The sequence below is a fragment of the Scedosporium apiospermum genome, assembly GCF_000732125.1.
Source record: "Scedosporium apiospermum strain IHEM 14462 chromosome Unknown SEQ_SAPIO_0066, whole genome shotgun sequence".
NCBI classification, from domain to species: Eukaryota; Fungi; Ascomycota; class Sordariomycetes; order Microascales; family Microascaceae; genus Scedosporium; species Scedosporium apiospermum.
Genome location: NW_015971767.1, coordinates 867,268 through 888,162, shown reverse-complemented (window position 1 = coordinate 888,162; position 20,895 = coordinate 867,268). Strand labels below are relative to the sequence as shown.

At 45.5% G+C, this 20,895-nt stretch overlaps 6 protein-coding genes and 1 pseudogene across 6 annotated transcripts; all 7 read right to left on the bottom strand.

Moving 5' to 3' along the window:
* Positions 1–1,235: 1,235 nt before the first annotated feature.
* On the bottom strand, positions 1,236–1,602 carry SAPIO_CDS1680 (uncharacterized protein; the record flags this gene model as incomplete). The annotated part of the gene is made up of 2 exons (XM_016784895.1): positions 1,236–1,354; positions 1,407–1,602. The coding sequence occupies 2 exons, from the start codon at positions 1,600–1,602 to the stop codon at positions 1,236–1,238; spliced, it is 315 nt and encodes a 104-aa protein (XP_016645652.1).
* A 3,007-nt stretch (positions 1,603–4,609) lies between these two features.
* Positions 4,610–6,208, bottom strand: SAPIO_CDS1679 (annotated as a pseudogene; the record flags this gene model as incomplete).
* Positions 6,209–7,181: 973 nt separating this feature from the next.
* On the bottom strand, positions 7,182–8,156 carry SAPIO_CDS1678 (uncharacterized protein; the record flags this gene model as incomplete). The annotated part of the gene is made up of 2 exons (XM_016784894.1): positions 7,182–7,993; positions 8,081–8,156. The coding sequence occupies 2 exons, from the start codon at positions 8,154–8,156 to the stop codon at positions 7,182–7,184; spliced, it is 888 nt and encodes a 295-aa protein (XP_016645651.1).
* Positions 8,157–11,293: 3,137 nt separating this feature from the next.
* Positions 11,294–12,117, bottom strand: SAPIO_CDS1677 (uncharacterized protein; the record flags this gene model as incomplete). The annotated part of the gene is made up of 3 exons (XM_016784893.1): positions 11,294–11,436; positions 11,507–11,816; positions 11,884–12,117. The coding sequence occupies 3 exons, from the start codon at positions 12,115–12,117 to the stop codon at positions 11,294–11,296; spliced, it is 687 nt and encodes a 228-aa protein (XP_016645650.1).
* Positions 12,118–13,711: 1,594 nt separating this feature from the next.
* On the bottom strand, positions 13,712–15,909 carry SAPIO_CDS1676 (Glycogen [starch] synthase; the record flags this gene model as incomplete). Its single annotated transcript, XM_016784892.1, has 4 exons — positions 13,712–15,217; positions 15,275–15,550; positions 15,606–15,703; positions 15,786–15,909. The coding sequence occupies 4 exons, from the start codon at positions 15,907–15,909 to the stop codon at positions 13,712–13,714; spliced, it is 2,004 nt and encodes a 667-aa protein (XP_016645649.1).
* Positions 15,910–16,779: 870 nt separating this feature from the next.
* Positions 16,780–17,087, bottom strand: SAPIO_CDS1675 (uncharacterized protein; the record flags this gene model as incomplete). The annotated part of the gene is made up of 2 exons (XM_016784891.1): positions 16,780–16,857; positions 16,920–17,087. The coding sequence occupies 2 exons, from the start codon at positions 17,085–17,087 to the stop codon at positions 16,780–16,782; spliced, it is 246 nt and encodes an 81-aa protein (XP_016645648.1).
* Positions 17,088–17,223: 136 nt separating this feature from the next.
* SAPIO_CDS1674 (uncharacterized protein) lies at positions 17,224–18,249 on the bottom strand (the record flags this gene model as incomplete). The annotated part of the gene is made up of 2 exons (XM_016784890.1): positions 17,224–18,048; positions 18,151–18,249. The coding sequence occupies 2 exons, from the start codon at positions 18,247–18,249 to the stop codon at positions 17,224–17,226; spliced, it is 924 nt and encodes a 307-aa protein (XP_016645647.1).
* Positions 18,250–20,895: the final 2,646 nt, after the last annotated feature.

Sequence of the window (20,895 nt, the reverse complement as noted above, 5' to 3'; positions counted from 1 at the left end):
TTCGCGTTATATTCGAAGAGGCTAGTAGTCCGCTTTAGCAAAGTACATCCCCTTGATTCAATTATCCACCACCTACAGCAAACATAGTAGAGCAAAGAACAAACAGGCTTCCACGAGTGAACCTTGGATCTGGTGGAAGCATAATGTGGTCTACTAGATATTTCTAGTAAATTTTAAGGACGAAATTGGAGATGGATTTGGCGATATCCCTAGTATTATTATCGAAACTCGACTACATCCAGTCACTAGGCGTGGATGCCGTTTGACTCTGTCCGACAGATAATGGACCTCAAGTAGATATTAGCTACGATATTACCAACTTCCGGTCCGTCTATCTACAATTTAGCACTTTAGACGACATGGACCAGTTGGTCGGTGGATGTCACGTAGATGTCGGCGCCCCGGCCGTAAGAGAAAGGATGCACCTGCGAGTACGGTAGGCGATAAGATACGCGCGGTTTGTACAATTGGCGGAGCGTGTGGTCGACGACTTTGTACAGTATTTTCTGTTGGTGGCGATGACATGAGGACGATCTTTTTCCGTTTGCGTAAGAAACATGAATTCCGTTCCTGGTCCTTCAGACAAGGAAAAGCTGATACGTTCTTTGCATCACTTTTCCATAAACTCCCTCCTTACAGAAGGCAATCGATCTTCGATTAGGTTCCGAAGCTCAGGCGTCTGGTAATCTCTCCGTAGACTTCACGAAAACCCAATTTGGGCACAGATGCTTCACTGTGACGCTACTGGCTTCGCTACATGCCGTCACTCGCTGGGCGGTTTTCTCCGCCAGGGCGATGTGATGATCAACTAAGTCATGTCCAAACACCTTCTCTGCAGGTACATCCAAAGCCTTTCGTGCAGGGCCTCTACTGACTGGCTGGGCAGCGCAACATCGCCTCCAAGGGTAGGGGAAGTTAGAAAGCTGAATAGGCTGGACATAGGGGCGGTGTGTCGAAGGCTCGCCAGACTGGAAACGAAGATTACGAGGGCGCCTAGGAAGGGGTGCTGGTGTGACGACTCTTGAAGCTTGGTCACCTTTCTGTAGTCAAAACAATCTGCGACGTTTGTTTGCGCTATGAAATCGTGCTTCTTCCTATTGTATATATCCTGTGGCTACTATCCCGCCTTCACTTTGCCCGCCGGCCCTTTGATGCTCAGTGGTCCTCTTCTGTAATACACTCGTCAAGATCGTTTATGACAGACTTCACATTATAAGACCCTTCTTCCAGCTTCCTCAATCTGCAATCCCCAGTTTCTTATCGTCCGGTTCTTGATAAGTGCCCCTGGGCTTTGCATGGCGAGTTTTATCCTTCATAATGTTCGACTTGTCGATTGCTTCCGCTTCGTCTCGCTCTATAAGCAAGTATTAATAATGAATATCAGGTCTGTAGGGCACAGGACTCACCCAGCATCTCATCGGAGTCAGCTGAGCTGGGCTTGACCGGGTCTTCGATCACCGCATCATCCTTGAGGACTGGGATGGGTTCTTTGTTGCGATTCCCCATTGTGTAGGAGTCATCTTGAACTTGGCCCTCTGGCGCGTTGCCTAGCACGTCGCGGTTGCTGGCGATATCGGCTTGTGACCGCAAATTCTTCGACATCTTCTTGTTGAGACTGATGGATCAGCTCTGCTTGGTGACTAAGTTGCAGGAAGAAGGCACATGGACTCCTGGTCTCCAGGATTTTAACGAGGCTGCCTTCTTTATATAAAGCCTGTATAATTCTTACAGGTTGTGCGAATAGCTAATTGTGGCGAAGATGTAACACCGGCGGTTTCCGCCAGTTCGTCACTCGTACTCTATCTGCATCCCATTGTTGTCATGATCATTCCATCTATGTACGGACGTATGCAGGGCGGTGGCGTGTAGCACAAGGACCAAGCCTGTATGTACATAAAGACTAACCTGAGCACTCATATGCCTTTCTTCTTGTAATTGCAATTGTAACCTGCCCGATTTGAGGGTTGACAGGAAAGATAATGACATCGGGATGAGCCATGATTGAGGAAGATGTCATATAGTGGACCTAAAATGACGTATTGATCGTCATCTGCTCACATGCTACAATGCGATGGAGTGTCCTACCCGCTGTGTACACTTAATGTAGTACCCTCTAGCTGGTATATACTGCGATCTCTTGGTGTGTACGTGAGTGAGCCAAGTCGAAACTGATATAGTGTAGGTTCAACTTGCAGTGAAAAGTGCCAAGCTGCTCTCGAGCCAGACTTGTGAAGACATCACTATCCGCCCAGTCTAAATCCTTCTCAGGCCAAATGACCAGGAAACCCCGGTACAATATACGTAAGGAAACAGTATGAATAGCAGTCCAGGCATGGATGGCATTCACTCCACTTTCATCTGACAATCGCATACCATGCTCAAAATCCACGAACTGTACCCTACTGTTCATCCATCCAAGAATCTGCAGTGAGCTACTGATGCAGTCATCTAACTATTGCCACGATCTGATGTAATGTGATCTTGCTCTAAGGTGAGACTGGCGTTCATGTTTGAAGTAAGCACTATGTTAAAGATTGCTTATCAAGTATTCTAGATAATGACTTGGATTGACTACTATCTAGGAAAGAAAAACAAGGCTAAGTATAAAGTAAAGGACTGTGGATTAAATAGCTACAATAGTCCGTTAGATTGTAACGATCCGTAGATCCCTCATATATCGATTAGTAGGACTTATAAATTGGAGCACGCCTCGAACGCGACAGGCGCCACGCCTTGGCGATGCCTTATACTCCGCCATCTAGATCGGCCACTTCCACCTCACCTCCTGGTACGCCCAATTCAGGACGGAGATCCTCGGAGCCTGCCCTTAGAACCACTCTACCGCGATCCTCCCCATATTCGACGAAACATCAGAGAACCCTGTCCGCTTTGGGTGTGGAGAGGCGAGGCAATGACAGTTCGGGTAACTTTCTCACTCCGCCTGGCACATCAGACAACCGAGAGTCCATAGCTGCTGGTGGGAATATCCGACAATCGCCGCCCCCGATAACTGGCCTTGGACGTACGTATTGCCTCTAGCGCGATCATTTCTTCGGATTCTATGTCCGGTAGCGACCACGGGGCCTTAACCTTTCGCAGAAGGAGAGCCCCCCGGCAAAAACTCTCCCTGAGACGGAGGTATTAACTGACGGTGCGCATTACAGAGACTTCCTCTCGGACTCGATCACAGCAGAATGCTCATGCTATTCTTTTAGTCTTTTAGGAAGTCTATTAACAAGCTCTGAAGAATATTTAGATGCTGAGAAGCGGGCAGAGCCTCCCATGCCCCGTAAGAAGTCGGGAGAGCTCGTCCGCCCTACTCTACACACATCTTTGCACCGACATTCCTCGAGCATGCCCAATAAGCCAGCCTTCGCCAAAACAGTCCATTTCGATACCCACCCTGAGCATGTTCGGCAGTTCCGTCAAGTCGATCGTCCGTGCGCCATCAATGGTAGGCCAAGTCCGGTCCAGAATCTCGACAACAACGCAGAATACCCGTGCCCAGTCTCTGAAGACAGATCCCCAAAACCCCGATCGCTTCCCTACGAATGGAACTCAATACATCAATCCTCCCGGCCGAAGATGTCGATCGCAACTCGGCACCTGTCAAAGTGGAGGGGTTCTGGCTGTCCAAGGATTATAAGTCACTACAGGGCTCCGTCGCCGTCGCCAACCTTGCCTACCATAAACTTGACACCTGCCGCTTCACACTAGACCACTGGGTGACGACATCCGAGGTCGCTGCCGAATATACAGGTCGAGTACATGGTACTGGGAATGACCGATGGACATTCGCCATCGGGCTGCCGGATATGGCAAATCTCGAGACCAAGACCATATACCTCTACATTCGGTATAATTTCTGTGGTCATGAATTCTGGGACAACAATCGGGGTGCCAATTTTAGGGTTGGTTTCAACAAGAAGCTTCTGCATGCTAATACTGGTATGGCGCCTCATCTGAAGTTGGTAGGGTGGGTCTCTCATCAACTGTCGACTTTCCAGAGTTTAGACGAATATTGGATGAAGCACATACATTCAGCCGTTAGAATGGGGCACATCTAGCCAAGCGCGGCATCGCGAACTCCGGAAGCGAGAACTTCAAAAGGGGAAGTAGTAGAGGAAAACCCCTTTTTCTATGGGAACAGAAGTCAGGGTATCTTCGGGAAAATAAAGTCGGATAATATTATAGCAACTATTCTAATCATCGTGAGACAAAACGGCACTCTCGAACTAGAGGCTGGCCGAACAAGCGGGCAGTGTCAATGCTGGCGACCAGGTTGTCTCACATCCCTTCAGCTGGAATATCTGGTTATCCGTTGCCTAGACGGAAATCCCGTCGTCTGGGCAGTTGGGCAGCCACATTCTAAGACTTGCATCCATCCTCTCGTTACTTCCACAGGAATTTTATTAAGTTTCCCTATTATTTTCCCGCCTAATATGTTTTTCCGGTTTTCTGTATGGGCTCTTCCTGCTTTCTATTACACCATGGCCTACTTGTCCCGGCCGGTCACTTGACGAGCTCGAGAAGTCCTCTCTTGAACGGCCAAAATTACAAGTTCCACTATTCTCCGTTCCTCGTCGAAAGAATTTCATGTATGCTCCCTTCAAGAAGCCAGGGGCAAATTGGCCTTCGCCGGCCCATTCAAGCACAGTCCCTCATTCGAGAATCGGCTTCCATGAACAGGACAATCAAACGTCATCTCCGCCGAGTTATAACAGACAACACCTTTCATGTGGGGGCACAGGGCGCTCATTTTGACAACCTTCCCATCTTCGCCCTTGTAGGCCGCAACGGGCCTCCCGAGTGTGGGGTTCAACACCGCGCCCGAACCGGGGGCCAAATCCTCAATGTCGCTGATGTCGGTCTGCAACAGCCGCTTATACTCCTTGTTGATCGTCATCGCATTCGTCGTAATGGTCGGCACGGACTTGGCGAGCGAGGCAAACCGCTTCGGCGAGTAAAGCTTACTCCAGGGGTTGTCCTTCCCCTCGATCAAGTCGGAGATCAGCTTGCTGCCGAGGACGCCATGAGTCAGTCCGTTGCCAGAATCTCCTGTGACGATGTAGACGTTATTGCATCCGGAATTAAGCCCGATCAAGGCCATATAGTCCGCCGGCTCGTAGATCTGGCCGCTCCACCTGTAATCTACGGAACCGGCCTGGGGAAAACGGTCCCTGACCCACTTCTCGAGTTCGTCAGAGCGCCCGTTGGGACTCTCCTGGCCAACCCTATGGTCGCATCCTCCGATGACAACGTAGTCGTCTTTATCGTCGCACATGGTGAGTCGGACGTACTTGTACGCCTCAGCCGAATCGTAAATAAAGCAGTCCTCGATGCTCCCCTTCGGCACCCGAATGGCAATCGCATATGTGCGGTCGTACTGCATCTCCGCTACGACGCTCAACTTCTGTAACGGGACGCAGGTCGCCTCTACAGCCTGCTCGCACTCGACGCTGGAGCCACCTTCGGTTTTGACCATGACTTTGCTACCCCGCTCTTCGACTGACATCACCCGGGTCGAGGTGTAACACTTAAAGTTGGGTTGCTTCTGCAACCAGTGTAGAAGACCAACAAGGTACTGAGTAGGATGAAAAGCGGCCTGGCCAGCGAAAACCGCTCCGCCGCGCTGGTCAGGCTTGCCATTCCACCCGCTGATAGTCAGATCCTCGCGGAACTGCACAGGTAAGCCAAGCGACTTAGCAACATCGGCCTCTTCCTGGAGTTGCTTCATGTCCTGCTCGTGTCCCTTGTCACCCCGCTCGTACATGGAGATTTCGTAGCCGGGAACGTGTCGATATTCGCATTCAATGTTGAGCTTCTTCGCAACGTCGCCTACGTGGTTCAGCGCCCACGTGTGGCTGTCGGCAGCGATCTGCGCGCCTTCCCGTCCGTGCTTCTTCATGATGTTGATGTAGTGGTCGTCAAGCGCATTAGCAAGGTGGGCGCTCGTCCGGCCAGATTCGCCCGAGAGCACCCCGCGAGCCTCCAACATGACAACATCCTTGCCGCTCGAGACGAGCTCGTAGGCGGTGGAGATGCCCGCAATACCTGCGCCGACGACACACACCTGCGCCTTCAGGTCCGTGTTCAAGGGCTGGAACTTGGGGCGGTTGGCGTAGTCATCTCTGTGTACCCACACTGAATTGGCTGCGCCGGAGGTCTGTTCGAACCGCTTGTCTACGGGAATAGCTGAAGACACCATGGTTCGTCTCGGAAAAATATAGACTGTGAAATGACTGTTGGACTTTCGAGAAAGTGTCGAGAACCTCATTATAGGATACTCAAAACCGGTGTCGACACAAGAGTCCAACACAAGCTCAGGCAACGGGAGCTGTGGTATTCTTAACCGTCTTCATGTGGCGGCTTCCCAACGAGGGCGCCTCGATGAGCATCATAATGACTACGGCGCGGCCAACCAATGTTCGTGTTTTCGTGTTTCTACATCTATGATGTCATTAAATTATAACAGCTTCGCCGAGATTCCCTTGATTAGCCAATTAGAACCGCTCTTATTAATCCAGCATCAGCAAACATGTTTGCTCACAACGGATACCGCGTTCAACCTTGCCTAGAAGCCAAGATACGACTGAACATCGGTTTCACACGTGACGTCGTGACGAAGCCGAAATTCATCTCTGAGATCATATCAGCACGTAATCTATATCTCCCAATACTGCGTAAATATGACCCCATGTTTTGTAAACATGTCTCACGGGGATTTCAAGTTGAATATGACGGCATCTCCTCGATGACCTTCCATGGGGGGGGGGGTCTAACTTATCCTCGGTCCCCTTCTGGGCCTCGAGCTCAGTGCGAGTAGTTGAGTCCGACACTGTAAGGTCGGTAAGATGATCTTACATTTCATACGCCATTACCAGAAGCTCTGCAAGATTACCACCAGCTGGAGGCACTTCACGCACTTGCCTTTCCCCCGATAACTCGCGAGACCGACACAGGCGTGCGGCAATGGGATGACTTGCTCGGCTAGCATGTTAAAAGTACCCTGCTCACTCGTGGGCTCCTTGCAACCAAGGCTAATATGAGAGATTGACTACAACCGAGGTAATAAATAATCTCAGGATTCCAGTCTTGAAGCTACTAGAGCGGTATGCTGTGCGTTTTTCGAACTTGCAGCGGCCTTCGCCTTCCCAAAATTAGATAATAAACGGGAACGTTCATTGTCCGGCAACAAGCGACAGGCCTCCATCTACCGTAAACTTCTGCCCATTGACAAACTGATTTACGGCGCAAAACAGCACTGCACTTGCAATATCTTCCTCCTTCCCCGGTCGCTCAGCAGGATAGTTGCTTCCCTTCTCCTTGGGCATGTGGCTCTTCTGACCCTCATCGCTTCCCCCGGTTGTCATCTCGCTCGGAAATAGACCGGGCGAGATGCTGTTGACACGGATCTTGAGGCCGTTCGTCACGATATCGGTGGCCAACATCCGGGTTAGACGGAGTAGAGCTGCCTTCGACGCGTTGTACGAGAAATGATGCTGGCCTGTCTTAACCTCTCCGCTCACGCTGGCGATGTTGATAACCGTTCCAGACCACCCTTCGTGTCTTTCGGTGCTGTGGTGGAGGAGCGGCAAGAATGCTGATGTTGTGAAGTATGTCGAGGCCGCATTTGCACGGTAGACATCTTCCCAGTCCTCAAACGTGGACTTGTCCGCGCTAAACATCCTGGCTTTCAACTCGTCTGCAGATCTCTTCTTGTCATCGATGTCTAGCCTGGACCCCGCTATACCCGCATTATTGACAAGAATGCAGAGGCACTTCTCGCGGCTCGAGATATAATCATAGAGCTCAGAGATTGCTTGTTTCTTAGTCACATCGCAGGTGACTGGGATGAGCTCGCCTGGAACCTCTTTGCCGTAAGTGGCAACGACGTTTTCCAGCTTTTCCTTCGTACGACCGGTGATGTAGACTTTGGCGCCGTTGACAGCAAATGTCTGGGCGATCATGAGGCCGATACCAGAACCACCGCCTAAGGTAAGGGGTTTCTATCGTTAGCTAGACCGTCCAGGGGAATTCAGGCAGTCGCTGCTGTGAGGAAATCTCTTTAAAACAGTACCTGTGACAAGGGCAACGTGCCCTGTCAAATCAAAAAGCGAATCTCGCTGGACGCTTTTCAGAGACCGGTGACCCATATTGAGCTGTTACTGCTTAGATGGATAACCAATATATAGATTGGAATAGTAGGAAGAGTGTATCAGAAAGTAATGGAAACTGACGGGGCTATTGTAAGCTTTTTTATACCATACCTCGCAGTCATTGTTCTAATATAACCGGTCTATATCACTACTGTCATCGACCTTGAATTGTCAGTTGAAAGATATCGCTGACGTCACACTGGTGAAGCTGTGTGATCCATTACAAGTTTAACGAAAGATATATTGCGTAGGCCTCCACGGCTATAGTAGGTTTGTATACTCAGTTGATCTCCGCGTTTTACTGTAGCAAGTAGCGTGCTTTCTCTACCGTATCATTCGTTAAACTCACACAGTTTCACCAGCGTGACGTCAGCGATATCTTTCAATTGGCAATTCAAGATTGATGACGGTGGTTGTCAAACACACGTAGTATCTTGAGATAATACTGTTTCACAAATCCAGTTGGAAAATACCGCCGAGTTCGCTTATTCACACGTGAAATATTACAATTGGTGGACAGAGTGAGCTCGGTATTAATTCTGTAAGGATCGACACCCTTTTCTGGGTATAATGATCGTTTTATGATGTCCAGCTTGCAGCATGAACATTTCAAGAGTGAATTCCCGCTTACAGCCGAGTCTCTCTCATTCGGGTCTTACCTATATCGGCGATAGACCGCCGCCTCCCTACGACTTTGCTTTTCTCCACCCACCTTCCCCGCTGAGATAACTTACAAGTAATATTCCAAGAGTAAATCTACACAAAAGCGGCCCTCCAGTCAAGTAGTTCCCAATGGCTCATCACAGGCAAGAAAATTATTTGATAGAGGTGGAACGCCTCGATGCCGTATATGGTACCACAGCATAGTTCTCCTGCAGGACATCTAGCTAGTTACCGGTGACCATCACATAGAACCGTATTTGAAGGGTGCCCCCCTAATATCACCAAACATGGAGATAACCCCCAGAATCTACGGATTCGAGGTTATGTCACCCAGGGCGCCAAGTACTATTCTGGACCACTGGGTGGAGGAATGGTAGGAATACTGACGTCATGGTATATAGGCGGAGGCAATATTGCTTTGGGAAGGAATTACCCCAGATATATTGAGAGGCAGTGCTAAGGTATTTGTAGTTGGCATCGTCAAGATTTACCTTGATCATGTTGTAATGAAGGTTGTCGTCTTATATATACAGGTTCTTTAGAGGGGTATATCCTTGAAGCCGGCGTTAATCGAAACCCGCCCACTGGAAATCATTTAAAGACGGCCTGTTCCCGAGGATGTCGCGAAATTTTGAGGACAGCCCTGCGGAGGTGCAGTTGACTTACGACCCTCTTGTTTACAATACGTCTTCCATGGAAACGGAAGACAGGGCGTCTGCAGGGGTAGATTGTGTGGAATATTGCTCGGCAATTATTCCAGCCTTCGTAAGACAAAATGACACTCTTGAACTACCCGACGAAGACTAACAAGCTAGACATTAAGTCGCTCTCTCCGGCGTATAGCCCAATCTCCCTTTGCAAAACTCGGCTCCACAACATGCCCATTCATGACCGCCTCACATAGCCTTCGCTCTTCTACTTTAGATCCAATCTCATCTGAACCTCCTCCATCGATGTTAAACCCAAACACGACTCCTCGCCTGGCGGAAAACCTCACCAGATCCTTCTCCTTAGCTCTTTTAGCCCCTGTCGCCGCTTCTCCAACATTTCCTCATTCTCCCCAATACGTTCCGCCCATCCCTTCTCGCCACCCACGCTCCCGTTTACCTCGGACACATTCTGAGGTGGTCGAACTCGTGTACCGCTGCGGACAGACATTCTTGCTAAAACATCGCCGCCGACATGCGCCTTCTCGTGAGGCCCAGCTACCTCCGTAGCGACATCTTCAGTAACCCCGTCGTATAGACCTGGCGGCTCTACCGTAGAACCTTCCTGGTATTCCTCCCCTGGCTCTGGGGTACCCGATTTGTCTGAAAGCCCGTCCTCGCTATTCTTCCCAGACACCATGTCCACAGCGGCGGAGAACGGGACTAGAATCCTCTGGTCCCCTTTCACCTTGCGTCCTTTCTTCGTCTTATTCGCATGCTTGTCCCCATCGAAAATGTGAATTTAAGCTAATCTCAAAAAATAGTTATCGGCGAATATTCTGATACGAGGATAAGTGTGCTTTATTTGTGACGTCACAGTTGTGGACAGAACAGAACTCCAGCTGAACTTACGGTCTGGTGCCGCACATAGAGAGCGAATCGAAACCAAAAAGAACAGAACAGCGTAGAAGGAAATAAACCTTTATGACATTGGTGCAAATCCGTAGAAAATGGCATTTTATCACGACTTAGAATTCCAGGAAGTGTCGACGCCGTGACCCGGTATTGGGATAGGTTATGCTAAAGTACATCGCGGCAATATGCTGCTATCTCTCGGGGGCTTTCAAGAATGTCCTACCTTATTGCCTGCTGTAGGGTTATCTAACACATGTTCCGCTTGTAGAATTTATTCTAATTTCACCTCCCTCGGAGGGTCTTGCATTTGCAATCGCGCACAATCCTAGCCGCGGGAGTAGGATGCCCGTTATAAGAGAGGGAACTAGCTGTATTTCTTCTACCAGAAAATCTTTCCTCACTCCGTATGAAGAGATCAAGTCTCCACAAGATATGGAATTAATGATATGTACCATAGCTCGCCCACAACTAAGTTGTAACATATATACGACCCCCATTGGGACCCAGCGTCTCCTCATCTCCGTGATCGTTATCTACCGTCGATTCATGATTCATCCAGGTCCACCGAGAAATTCAGCGCCACCTTCCCTGCTGCGGTTTCCCAGAGATGTCAGAACAACTAGTGTTCTCCGACAGTTGTCCGTTTTAATACATGTGAACAAATCATCATAACCCTCAGACACGGGCTTGAAGTCGCTTGAAGTCGCCGAATACAAAGAGACACACCTGTGCTCTCTGCATCCCCACCATCCATCTCCGACAGACAAGTACACTCATGGGATCGGCCTCTTCCACTATATCATTGATCTTTTTGCTTAAAGGATAGAGTTTCGAGTACGATTCCACAGGAGAGAATCCTGCATCTGGCTTACTGCTATCCCATGCCAGTAGCATCCTGGAATTGTGCCGCTAAGCTGGCGAGGCAGCGGCGGCAGCATTCTTTATTACCTCCGGATCCCCGCCTGAACGCTCCTGGACGAAGTCATAGTAGGCACCGCTCTCACAGTCGGTGATATCGTCGACAGGGTAGTCGTTGGGTACAGTTGCGAGTGCTTTATTGGGTACAAGCCGACATTCCTATCCTCGTACAAGGAGGGTAGGTAAAGGCTCACGTCTTATTACTAGGGAATTTCCTAAAAACATCGGCAACCTTATCTATCGGAGCTGTCATCAGCCCCATGGCAGTCTCAAAGGGCGGATTCTCCCCAGCACTTGGGTGGCTCCGTGTGGGCACAAACGCCTTTGTCTTGTCAAACTCGTCTGACAGAGCCCTTGACTTCTCCCCCTCAAGCACCTTCTCAAGCATAGGAAGCTCCTGATCCTCTTCCTCCTTCATATGCTCGTATAGTGGTCTCCAAATCTCCTTCAATTTAGGCACGTATTCAGAGTCAGTGGCCCTCATATTCTGGAATTCTTTGAGGAGTTCCTTCACCTGAGAGAGTATCTAACGTCAGCGCCCAGTCTCACGCTAACCAAAAACGTAGACAGGAAAAACCTACTCGGTGATGTTCCTTACGGTCTATTTCTGCCATAGACTTGCCTTGGGAACCAAGATATTCTTCGAAAGCAGGATAGACAAGGAGCTCCTCGCCAACCGAGTGCCGCGCAAGCTCCCAGGTAAATTGGTTGCCATAGCGTTGCTGGTGGTCAGAGTCGGTAGAGCCGATCACCTCATTGTAGTACTGCTCAAGCTCGCGGTGATCCTTGACAATGGCGTCAGAGATCATAGGCATGTGGGCAATATAGCGGCAGGCAGAAGCTTGAAAATATCGGTGAGCTGGGCGGTTAAGAGTGAGTACCAGCCGCTTAGAGGCAAACGTGCTAGTAGAAAACATGGTAACTAGCTACCTGAGTCAAGGACCACGGGTGCCTGGATAGAACCCTATTAAGTAGTTTACTGGAGATGCACTAGGATTTATATATCAAATAGCTAGTATATATGCTAAAAGCATTTGTAATACGTGCCCTTAGTGTTCAGAGAGGCCATTGAATTTACTGCCACCTCCCTGTCTATGAGTCTGAGTCAAATGGCCGGCCCCTTACCAGAGTAGTACTGTGGTACATCATGATTATTGCAAAATAAAGTGTATTGTGTTTGTTGTGGCCCAATTGAATGTTTCATGTCGTCATCAATGATCTCATCAAATCAGCACAAGACGACAATGCTTCAGTTAAAGCCTGTTTTAAACACATGATTAAATTGAGAAAGCGTCTGGATAGCATTACTTTCAGTGTCCTCAAAGAAGGCTAGTAAGCTAATAGGTCGATACGATTCGATCGACATGCAATATTGGTCCCAAAGCCCAGCCGCCTGGTAATTTCTCCGTAGACTTCCAAAATCTTGATTTGAACACCGGTGCTCTTACTATGAGATTATCAGCTTCTGTATATGCTGTCACATGCCGTCAGAGTCGGGTGGCGTAGCTCGGGCAGAACTATGTGGTGATCAATTGCCGATATCTGACAAAGGAATGGGGCTATGCCAACTGGTTAGAGATCCCAGTACCTGCCTAGAGATTAACGTAACGCTCGGTGATAGCAAAAGCCCGGAGTATTTGCGTACGTATAAATTCCGGTATCCTAGAGGAGTCAATGGTAAGAACGGATGAGGTGGACTTCCTGTGACACTTTGCAAAAAAAGTAATAAATGGTAGGATAACAGTTATAGACTGGGTCTCAGGGTAGTCGCGATAGAAAAAAGAATTCGTGCAGTAGCTATATCTGAAGGCTGACTGCGACGGTATCAAGGTAGCGTACTCATTGGAGGAAAAGACGTCAAAATCATCACAGAGGAACATGAGGTTCCACCCTACACGCCTTAAATAAACATGGGACAATCGACTTAAGCTGGAGGACACCTAGTTAGGGCACGAAACGGATGTCTACCAACAGGCAAGATCCTACAGCTGTAGGCTCTTCTGTTCAGACTCAAGTTTGAAGGGCATATCAATCGCTTTGAAGGACCGGGCTGCTCAAGTATATGCTTCTTGTAATCGGGTAATCTGACAGATTTCGCCAATCTCTTGTGGCACCTTCATACCTCAAGAAATGCTTGTGCCCCAGTCTTGAACTCTTCAAGGACCTAAGGAAGTTGTCCATTCCGGTATGCCTGTAGCTGGCACCACCTGTTACAGTTACATACATCATGTACATTTACCATGTCTGCCTAGGGCAAGGCTATTGGTAACAAAGAACTTAATATAAAGCAGTAGCGGCGTCGTTTCTCTTGTTGTGGCACATCTGGGACTTCAGTGTTCTTGGGCAGCCTCTCGTGACAGTAGAGGAGGTATGAATATTTGGTACAAATAAATGCAGCGAACCAAGCAATTAAACGTCAGCCATAGGCCTGGGGGGGAACGAAAAACTCAGTTCACTCCTCTGCCTGATTTGCGGACGCCGTTTCGGCGTCACCTCCTTACACTCGTCGCCGAGATACCGCGCCTGAGGATACCTTTTCCGCAAAGCCATCAGTCTCGCCTTCGAGTACTCCGTATGCAACTCGTTCCAGTCGAGGAATTGCCCTAATCGATTGGCGTTATTCCGTTGTGCGACCCTCTCCCACTGGTTCATCTCACAGAACCGGTACATACAGTCAACAGTCTGCTCGACCGCCTCATCAAACGACTTTGTACGTCTGTCTATGATGTACAGTCCATGCTCCGGTCCACTGACGCCCCGTAGGACGTTCTCTATATGGTTACCAAAGCCCGAGGCGTTGCTGGTGATGGAGGGAATGCCCTTAGCGAGGCACTCAGCAGAGGTATAGCCCCAGGGTTCGTACCTGGAAGGGAATACACCAAGATGAGTGCCGCGGACGAACTCATCGTAGTCAAGGGGAAGGATTGAGCTCGATAGGCTGAGGAAGGCCGGGTGATAGACTACTTTTACCTTGTCGCTTGCGTCGTTATGTAGCCCGACTTCTTGTAGGCGATTGAGGATGAGGTCTTCATGGCTATTGATGATATCAAGGGTTGCAAGTGGGGGAACGTCATCAATACGGATACCGTAGAGGCAGCGTCGGAGCGCTGCGTTATCCGCGTCGCTGATGAGCTCTGTCTCGGTCGGCAGGGCGGAGTCCGGTTTCCACACAAGGGTGCGGTCGAAAAGTCTCTTTTCTATCCTCCGCTGGATGGATTCGAGTGCGCCTTGGATAGTTCTGAGGGTCGCCTGGCGATGCAGCACTTCTGCTGGTATGGTGGATACCTCGGCTGGCATAATGATAAAGGCTACGACGGTCGGCATCGTATCTTTACTGGTCTTCAGTCGCTCGTTGAGGGCCGCCAGGGACTCAATGAACAAATCCACGCCCTTATTAGAAAATTCATAGCGGCCGGCTGTGAAGAAATACAGGGATTTCTCAGCATCAAATCTGTCAAGCTGGCCGTAGAAGTTGCCATGGAGAAAGTCCCGTATCCTCAATTTCATATTATGCCGTAGGGCGAGGGCGGAGCTATTGGCCGGGGAGGATATCGCGGTAGGGTCCAGGCCATTCGGCAGAATCGTGTCTGCACGTCTCCCAAGTAGGTACTCACACTCTAGGGACGTGATCGCAGAAACCGTAGTCATGACATCGCAAGACTGGGCCGCGAGGCGCTCGATGCCGTGGCGGTGGTACACGACAGACTTTTGGGCTTCGGCGTCTGCGTCCAGTGATGAAATGACGTTGTAGAGATCCACCCCCCGGTCGCAGAGATCTCTGCCAAGGACAGTTGCATGCGCAGTGAAAATAGTTGCCAAGGTGAACTTCTCCTCTTTAGCTAAGAAAGCTCCTAGCGCACTAGGCCACTCATGGAACTGGGCAATAACTGCTTTGTTTTTCTCGTGATTGAGAAACTGGGGTGAAACAGTCAGTCTTTAGCTGTCAACCTGAGTTATGTAGAAACATATTACCTCTCTAAAGAACCTAGTGACAAGATATCCGAAAGTTATGGCATCGTTGGTTTTATCGTCGTCAGATGGCAGTAAGATGCCCGAGATGTTTTCAAAATCATGTTTCCACTCGTCGAAAAATGGGTAGGCTGCCTCTACATCCATCAACAAGACACGTGGATCGCCGTCGATAAGCCATCTTCCGTAGAATGTCTTGACGCCGTCGTTACTGAGTGCCTCCATGGCACACGCCATTTCACGTGAAGGCGGTTGCATCGGGCTGAATTCGCTCGCTCTCTAGGTATATAACAGTTAAACGCTATTCTCAAGTTATTTTACCGCAAACACTTACTGTCTGGCAGACTAGCCGCCCAACTAAGGTATAGCGGGCGCCGTATTTAGGTGTTGTTACAGACGCTTTCGTCTTGAGAACTGTATGAACACCGCCAACTGTTTCGCCAAGATGTTAGTAGACCGGTCTCTTATTACAAAACGGCAAGATGGTCAGGTTGAATAGGAGAGGATGGCATACCCTGGCGTCCAACTTCACTACAGACCTCAAAGAGGAGGTGATTCTCAACATCCACATCGTCGACGGGGCTGGCCTCGTTCCCTTCCCTTTTCCCTTCCCGTAGTACTTCAGCTCTAGCCGACATTGCTGTGATGTCCCTCTATTGAAGACCGCTTGGAAGGTAGTGGAAACTGACACAAGACAAAACTGAATCCAAGGCTTGAGGTAGTGGAAACTGACACAAGAGAAAAACTGAATCCAAGGCTTGTTGAGCCTGTATGAATGAATCTCTCATGTACAACCACTACCATTAGAATCTGTCGTCCTTGAGAGCCCTTACATATGATAAACTTTAGAATATTGACTCCCGGTTCCAGGAGGATGTGATGACGTTTGTCTCATGACGTTTTCATCTCATCACGACGGGATTGTCTCATGGCGCCTTGACTCGCGGTAAAGTATGCCAGATTTCATTGGTCAGCTATAGTAGCACAGGGGGCTCAACAATACACCTTTAACTAATACGGGACGAATCGGAAACCTACACCAATAGAGTTGCTCTATATTTGACAATTGTTTGTGTACTGGGATTTTCGGCAAAACAATGCGACTTTCAGCAAACATGTTTGGGCGGGATCAGGTGCACATCATCCTTATATCACATCATACCAATCTGTCACAAGTCAAGTGCTCCTCTAGTTCAGTCTCCATTTTCTCAGGTATACGCGATGCCCCAGGCGATGCTGAACTCGAGAATGCCTATTCGTGCATGCTTATGCCCTATGCTAATTGAAGCCGGGGTAAGTTGTCTGGCCACCCTTGGCTCAATATCCGCGACGTTGAGCCTGGGTCTCTTTTATATTAAGCCCGAGCTGTCGTATAACATGGGAGAAAATTGGGAGAGTCACACACCGATTTATGTTATGTCATCATTCGTGCAAGTAGTACCCTCAATTATTCCTAGTCGGACTCCCCATTGGCAGATTGCAAAGGAGCGGGTGATGACCACGGTAGTTCAATCCTTCGTGGACATCCTAGTGGTAGCATTATGGCTGGCAGTACTGTCATCCGGTTCGTGTGTCTTGCGGTGGTACTGAGAGCATGAAACCCAAAGAAATGGCAGTAGGAACCCTACGCTTAGCCCTTCCATCACACGGTCCAGTACACCTTTTGTTTCAAGCGCTCGACAAGTTCACAGGCCGCCTGGCCATATTCGTCGATCTTGACCTTAACCTCCGTTGTCACCTTCCTCTCGGTATCTTCCCTTATGGCCCCGAGCTTGCGGCCGACCTCCTCGAGATCTGTTTTTGCCTTGAAGGCCATCGTGCCGTACCGGCGGCGTCAACCTTTGCGGCTGTTGATTAGGTTGTTGGGCTGCGCACGAAGCCTTAGCCGATAGGCTCCATCGTATTATTGATGCTTACGGGATTGATAGGCAAGAGCGGTAGAGCCGGTAAAGCTAGTTGACCTCGGACACCTTCGACTCGCTATCCGCTGCAGGCTTTCGGCCGAGCTTGGGTTCAGGCTCGACGGGCTTCGCTGAGTAGGCTGCGGGAGGCGCGACCTTCGCGGGCGTATCGGTCGTATCCTCTACATTGAGGGGGCTCGATACGGGAGACTTGACGCCCTGTGGCCTAGCCTCCCCGCCCGTCATCAGCCTCAGCTCCACGACGCTCTCCTTTGTCTCAACCTTGAGCGGCTTCGTGGCGGGATTGATGCTCTGCAGCTTGGTTTCTCCGTTCTTTGTTTGACTCAGCTTAGCATCATACTCCTTAGTCTTCGTCTTCCCCTTGCTTACGGCTCTGGACTGCCGGTTGGCAGGCTCCCCGGCATCAGCGACCTTTCCCGAGTCGCCGCTGGTGGTGTGGACAGTCACACCTGTGACGCTAGCCTCAGGCATGCGGTCAATGTTGTTGGGGGGTCCCTTGCGGAAGTCGAGCAGGTAGGGCATGGCCCTCTTGCCGAAGGGGATGTGCTCGATGAAGAGGTTATAAAATTTGTCGTTGACACAGGAGTACCAGATGCCGCTACCAAAGCCGAGGGTGCCGAGGATAGTGAGGGCGAGGCCAAAGTTACCGAGGCGTCGGTGGATCCCCCTTTTCAGCTTGCCCAGCAGAGTTGGCGTGAGGCCAGGGGTATTCGCTGCGGCGTCGGGGGTGGCTTGGCTATTCGGGGTCGCAGCAGCAGATTGGGTACGATGGATAGGGCTACCCTTGCTCCCGAGGGTGTCAATGGAGGGATTGAGCTTATCTGCTGAGGGCTTCTTCTCGCCTGCGAAATATCCCTGTGGGTAAAGTAAGCACTGAAGCAAGCTAGAACTATATTATATATTGTAAAGCTTTGCCCAACGGGGCAGAAAACGTAATAAAGGCTAGAATAAATATACCCTCGTGATGACTGCTCGACGATGAGGAATAACAGCCCAGGTTTCGTGGGCGTGGGCGCCGATTAATGACCACGAGGTTCGGAGCGACGTCTGCAACATGGGGAACTTTTTCGGGGGAATGGGTATAAGAACGAAAGGAAGGGGAACCCGGGTTTCTGCCGCTAAAAGCCAACCTTCCATTGGATTGGGAGCTCTCAAATACCTTTCCAAGCAAAGTCGCACCGGAGACCCGTTCATGTTACAAGCAGCTGACACATAGAGTCGGCCATACTTAACCTCTAGTCAGATCGTCATAGGATAAGTCGTTATTATGAGGTTAAAATAACGCGACATATATTACTATATCTCCTTAAAATAGTAGTCGATATTTTCAAGATTATATACATATAGGTACGGGCTCTCGAGGACGGAGTAAGTTAGATATAGTAGTTATCTATAGTAGGTTTCTACTAGTTATTATAGATTATATATTATAGATTAGAGCTTTACTTATATATAAAAATACTAATTCTATAGCTTTAATTATTTTATTATATAATATAAAATAGATAAATTTTATTAATTAATTTATAATTATTAATATATATAATAGACTATATTCTATATATAGCTTTAGTAAAAGCCTAAGCCGACTATTATACCGGCGCCGCGGCGACTATTATAATCCTAGTACTAGCTTATTAATAGTATTAAGTAAATATAATTAATAATAAAATTAAAGTAGTTATTTATTATATATAAATAAAATAATTAATTAGTATTTATAAAATATTTATTATAAGCTAACTATTTTAAAAGCTTAAAGTTATAAGCTATAGTAATAAAAGTTAAACTATAGAATATTGTAAACTAGTAAGAAGAAGATATAAGAACTAATAGGACTAATAAAGTAGTTTTAATAGTCTTAGTAGAGACTAATAGTAAAATAATATTAATTTATAATAAAATTAATAATAAAAAATTATTAATCTTCTAAAAAAGTTTAGAAAAAAAATATCTATATAAATTATAAGTTTTATTATATATCTAGTTTATCTTTTAAAACTCTCTAGTAATTAATTTAAATATTATTATATTTTTATATTTAAATATATATTTTTTATTAAATATTTTATAAATTTTACTTAACTACTTTACTTTATTATTAATAAATAATATTATAATCTTATTACTAGTTATATCTATTTAATACTATTAATAAACTAATATTAAAATTATAATATATTAATTACTTTTATTTAATAAGTAATTTTATTAAGTAATATTAATTTCTAAAAATTATAATATTTAAAAAAAGAAAACTATTTATTACTTTAAGCTTTAAAATAAATAATAAAGTTAAAATATAAAAAACTATTATTTTAATTATAAAAATAGATTTTAATTTTAATAATAACTATAATTATATTATTATTATTATTAAAAAATTATATAATAAAGTTAATAAATAAGTTACTAAAATAAAAATAGTTAAAAAATTTATTAATATTAATAAAAAAAATAGAGAATTTAATTAGTATTTTACTAATTTAAAATAAATTACTTAATAATTTTATAATTAATTAATAATATAAAAAATTTAATATAATAAGTTATATTATTAAAAGGTTTTAGTAAATACTTAAGTTAATTAATTTTTACTAAATATTACTTTTAGTAATCTATTTTTAATAAAAGATTTCTTTTTAATTAAATTCTAATTATACTTTATTTTCTTTTTTTTATTAAAACTTTTTTATATAATAGACTTTTATTAAATAATACTTTATCAGAGCTAAGTAATATAATTTAATAATATAAATAGGTCTACTACTTACTTACTAGAATAGCTAGCTATAGCTAAAAGCTATACTATAAAGAAGAAATCTTCTAATAATTATTAGATTAGTTTAATAATTAAATAAAATACTTAGAAAGTTATTAGTTAGTTAAAATCTATATTATAGAATATTATATCTAAAAAGAAAATAAAAACTTAAAAATAAGAAAAAGTATTATTAAAAAAAATAGTAAAATAATAACTTTTATAATAGCTTACTAGCTAATAGAAAATAACTAATTACTTACTCCTATAATATTATTTTTTACTTTCTTCGATATTATTATTTCTTTTTTGAATTTTATTTTATAAAATAAAAACTACTATAGCCTTTTATATATAAATAAAAATTAAATATATAATACTTTAAACTTTTATAATATTATTAATTTATAATATAATAATATTATTATTAATTACTTTATATACTAATATATCTTTTCTTTTAAAATTTACTATAAGTAAAATTTTACTAAAAAGAAAAATATAGAAAACTTAATAATAATAAAGCTTTAAAAATAATAAATAAAAATATTATATTTTAAAAAATAAAAAATATTATAATAAAATAGCTAATTAATTAATCTTTTTACTTATTAATCTTTTTATATTTCTCCTAAGCTCTTCTTTTAAATATAATTTATATTAACTTTATATATATTTTATTAGAGCTAAGTAATACAACTTAACATCTTAAACAAGTTTACTACTTACTTACTAAAATAACTAGTAATAGCTAAAAGCTATATTATAAAAAAGAAATTTTTTAATAGTTAATAAATTAGTCTAATAGTTAAATAAAATACTTAGGAGGTTATTAATTAGTTAAAATCTATATTATAAAACTTTATATTTAAAAAAAAAAAAAAACTTAAAAATAAAAAAAAATATTATTAAGAAAAGAATAGTAAAAAAATAACCTTTAT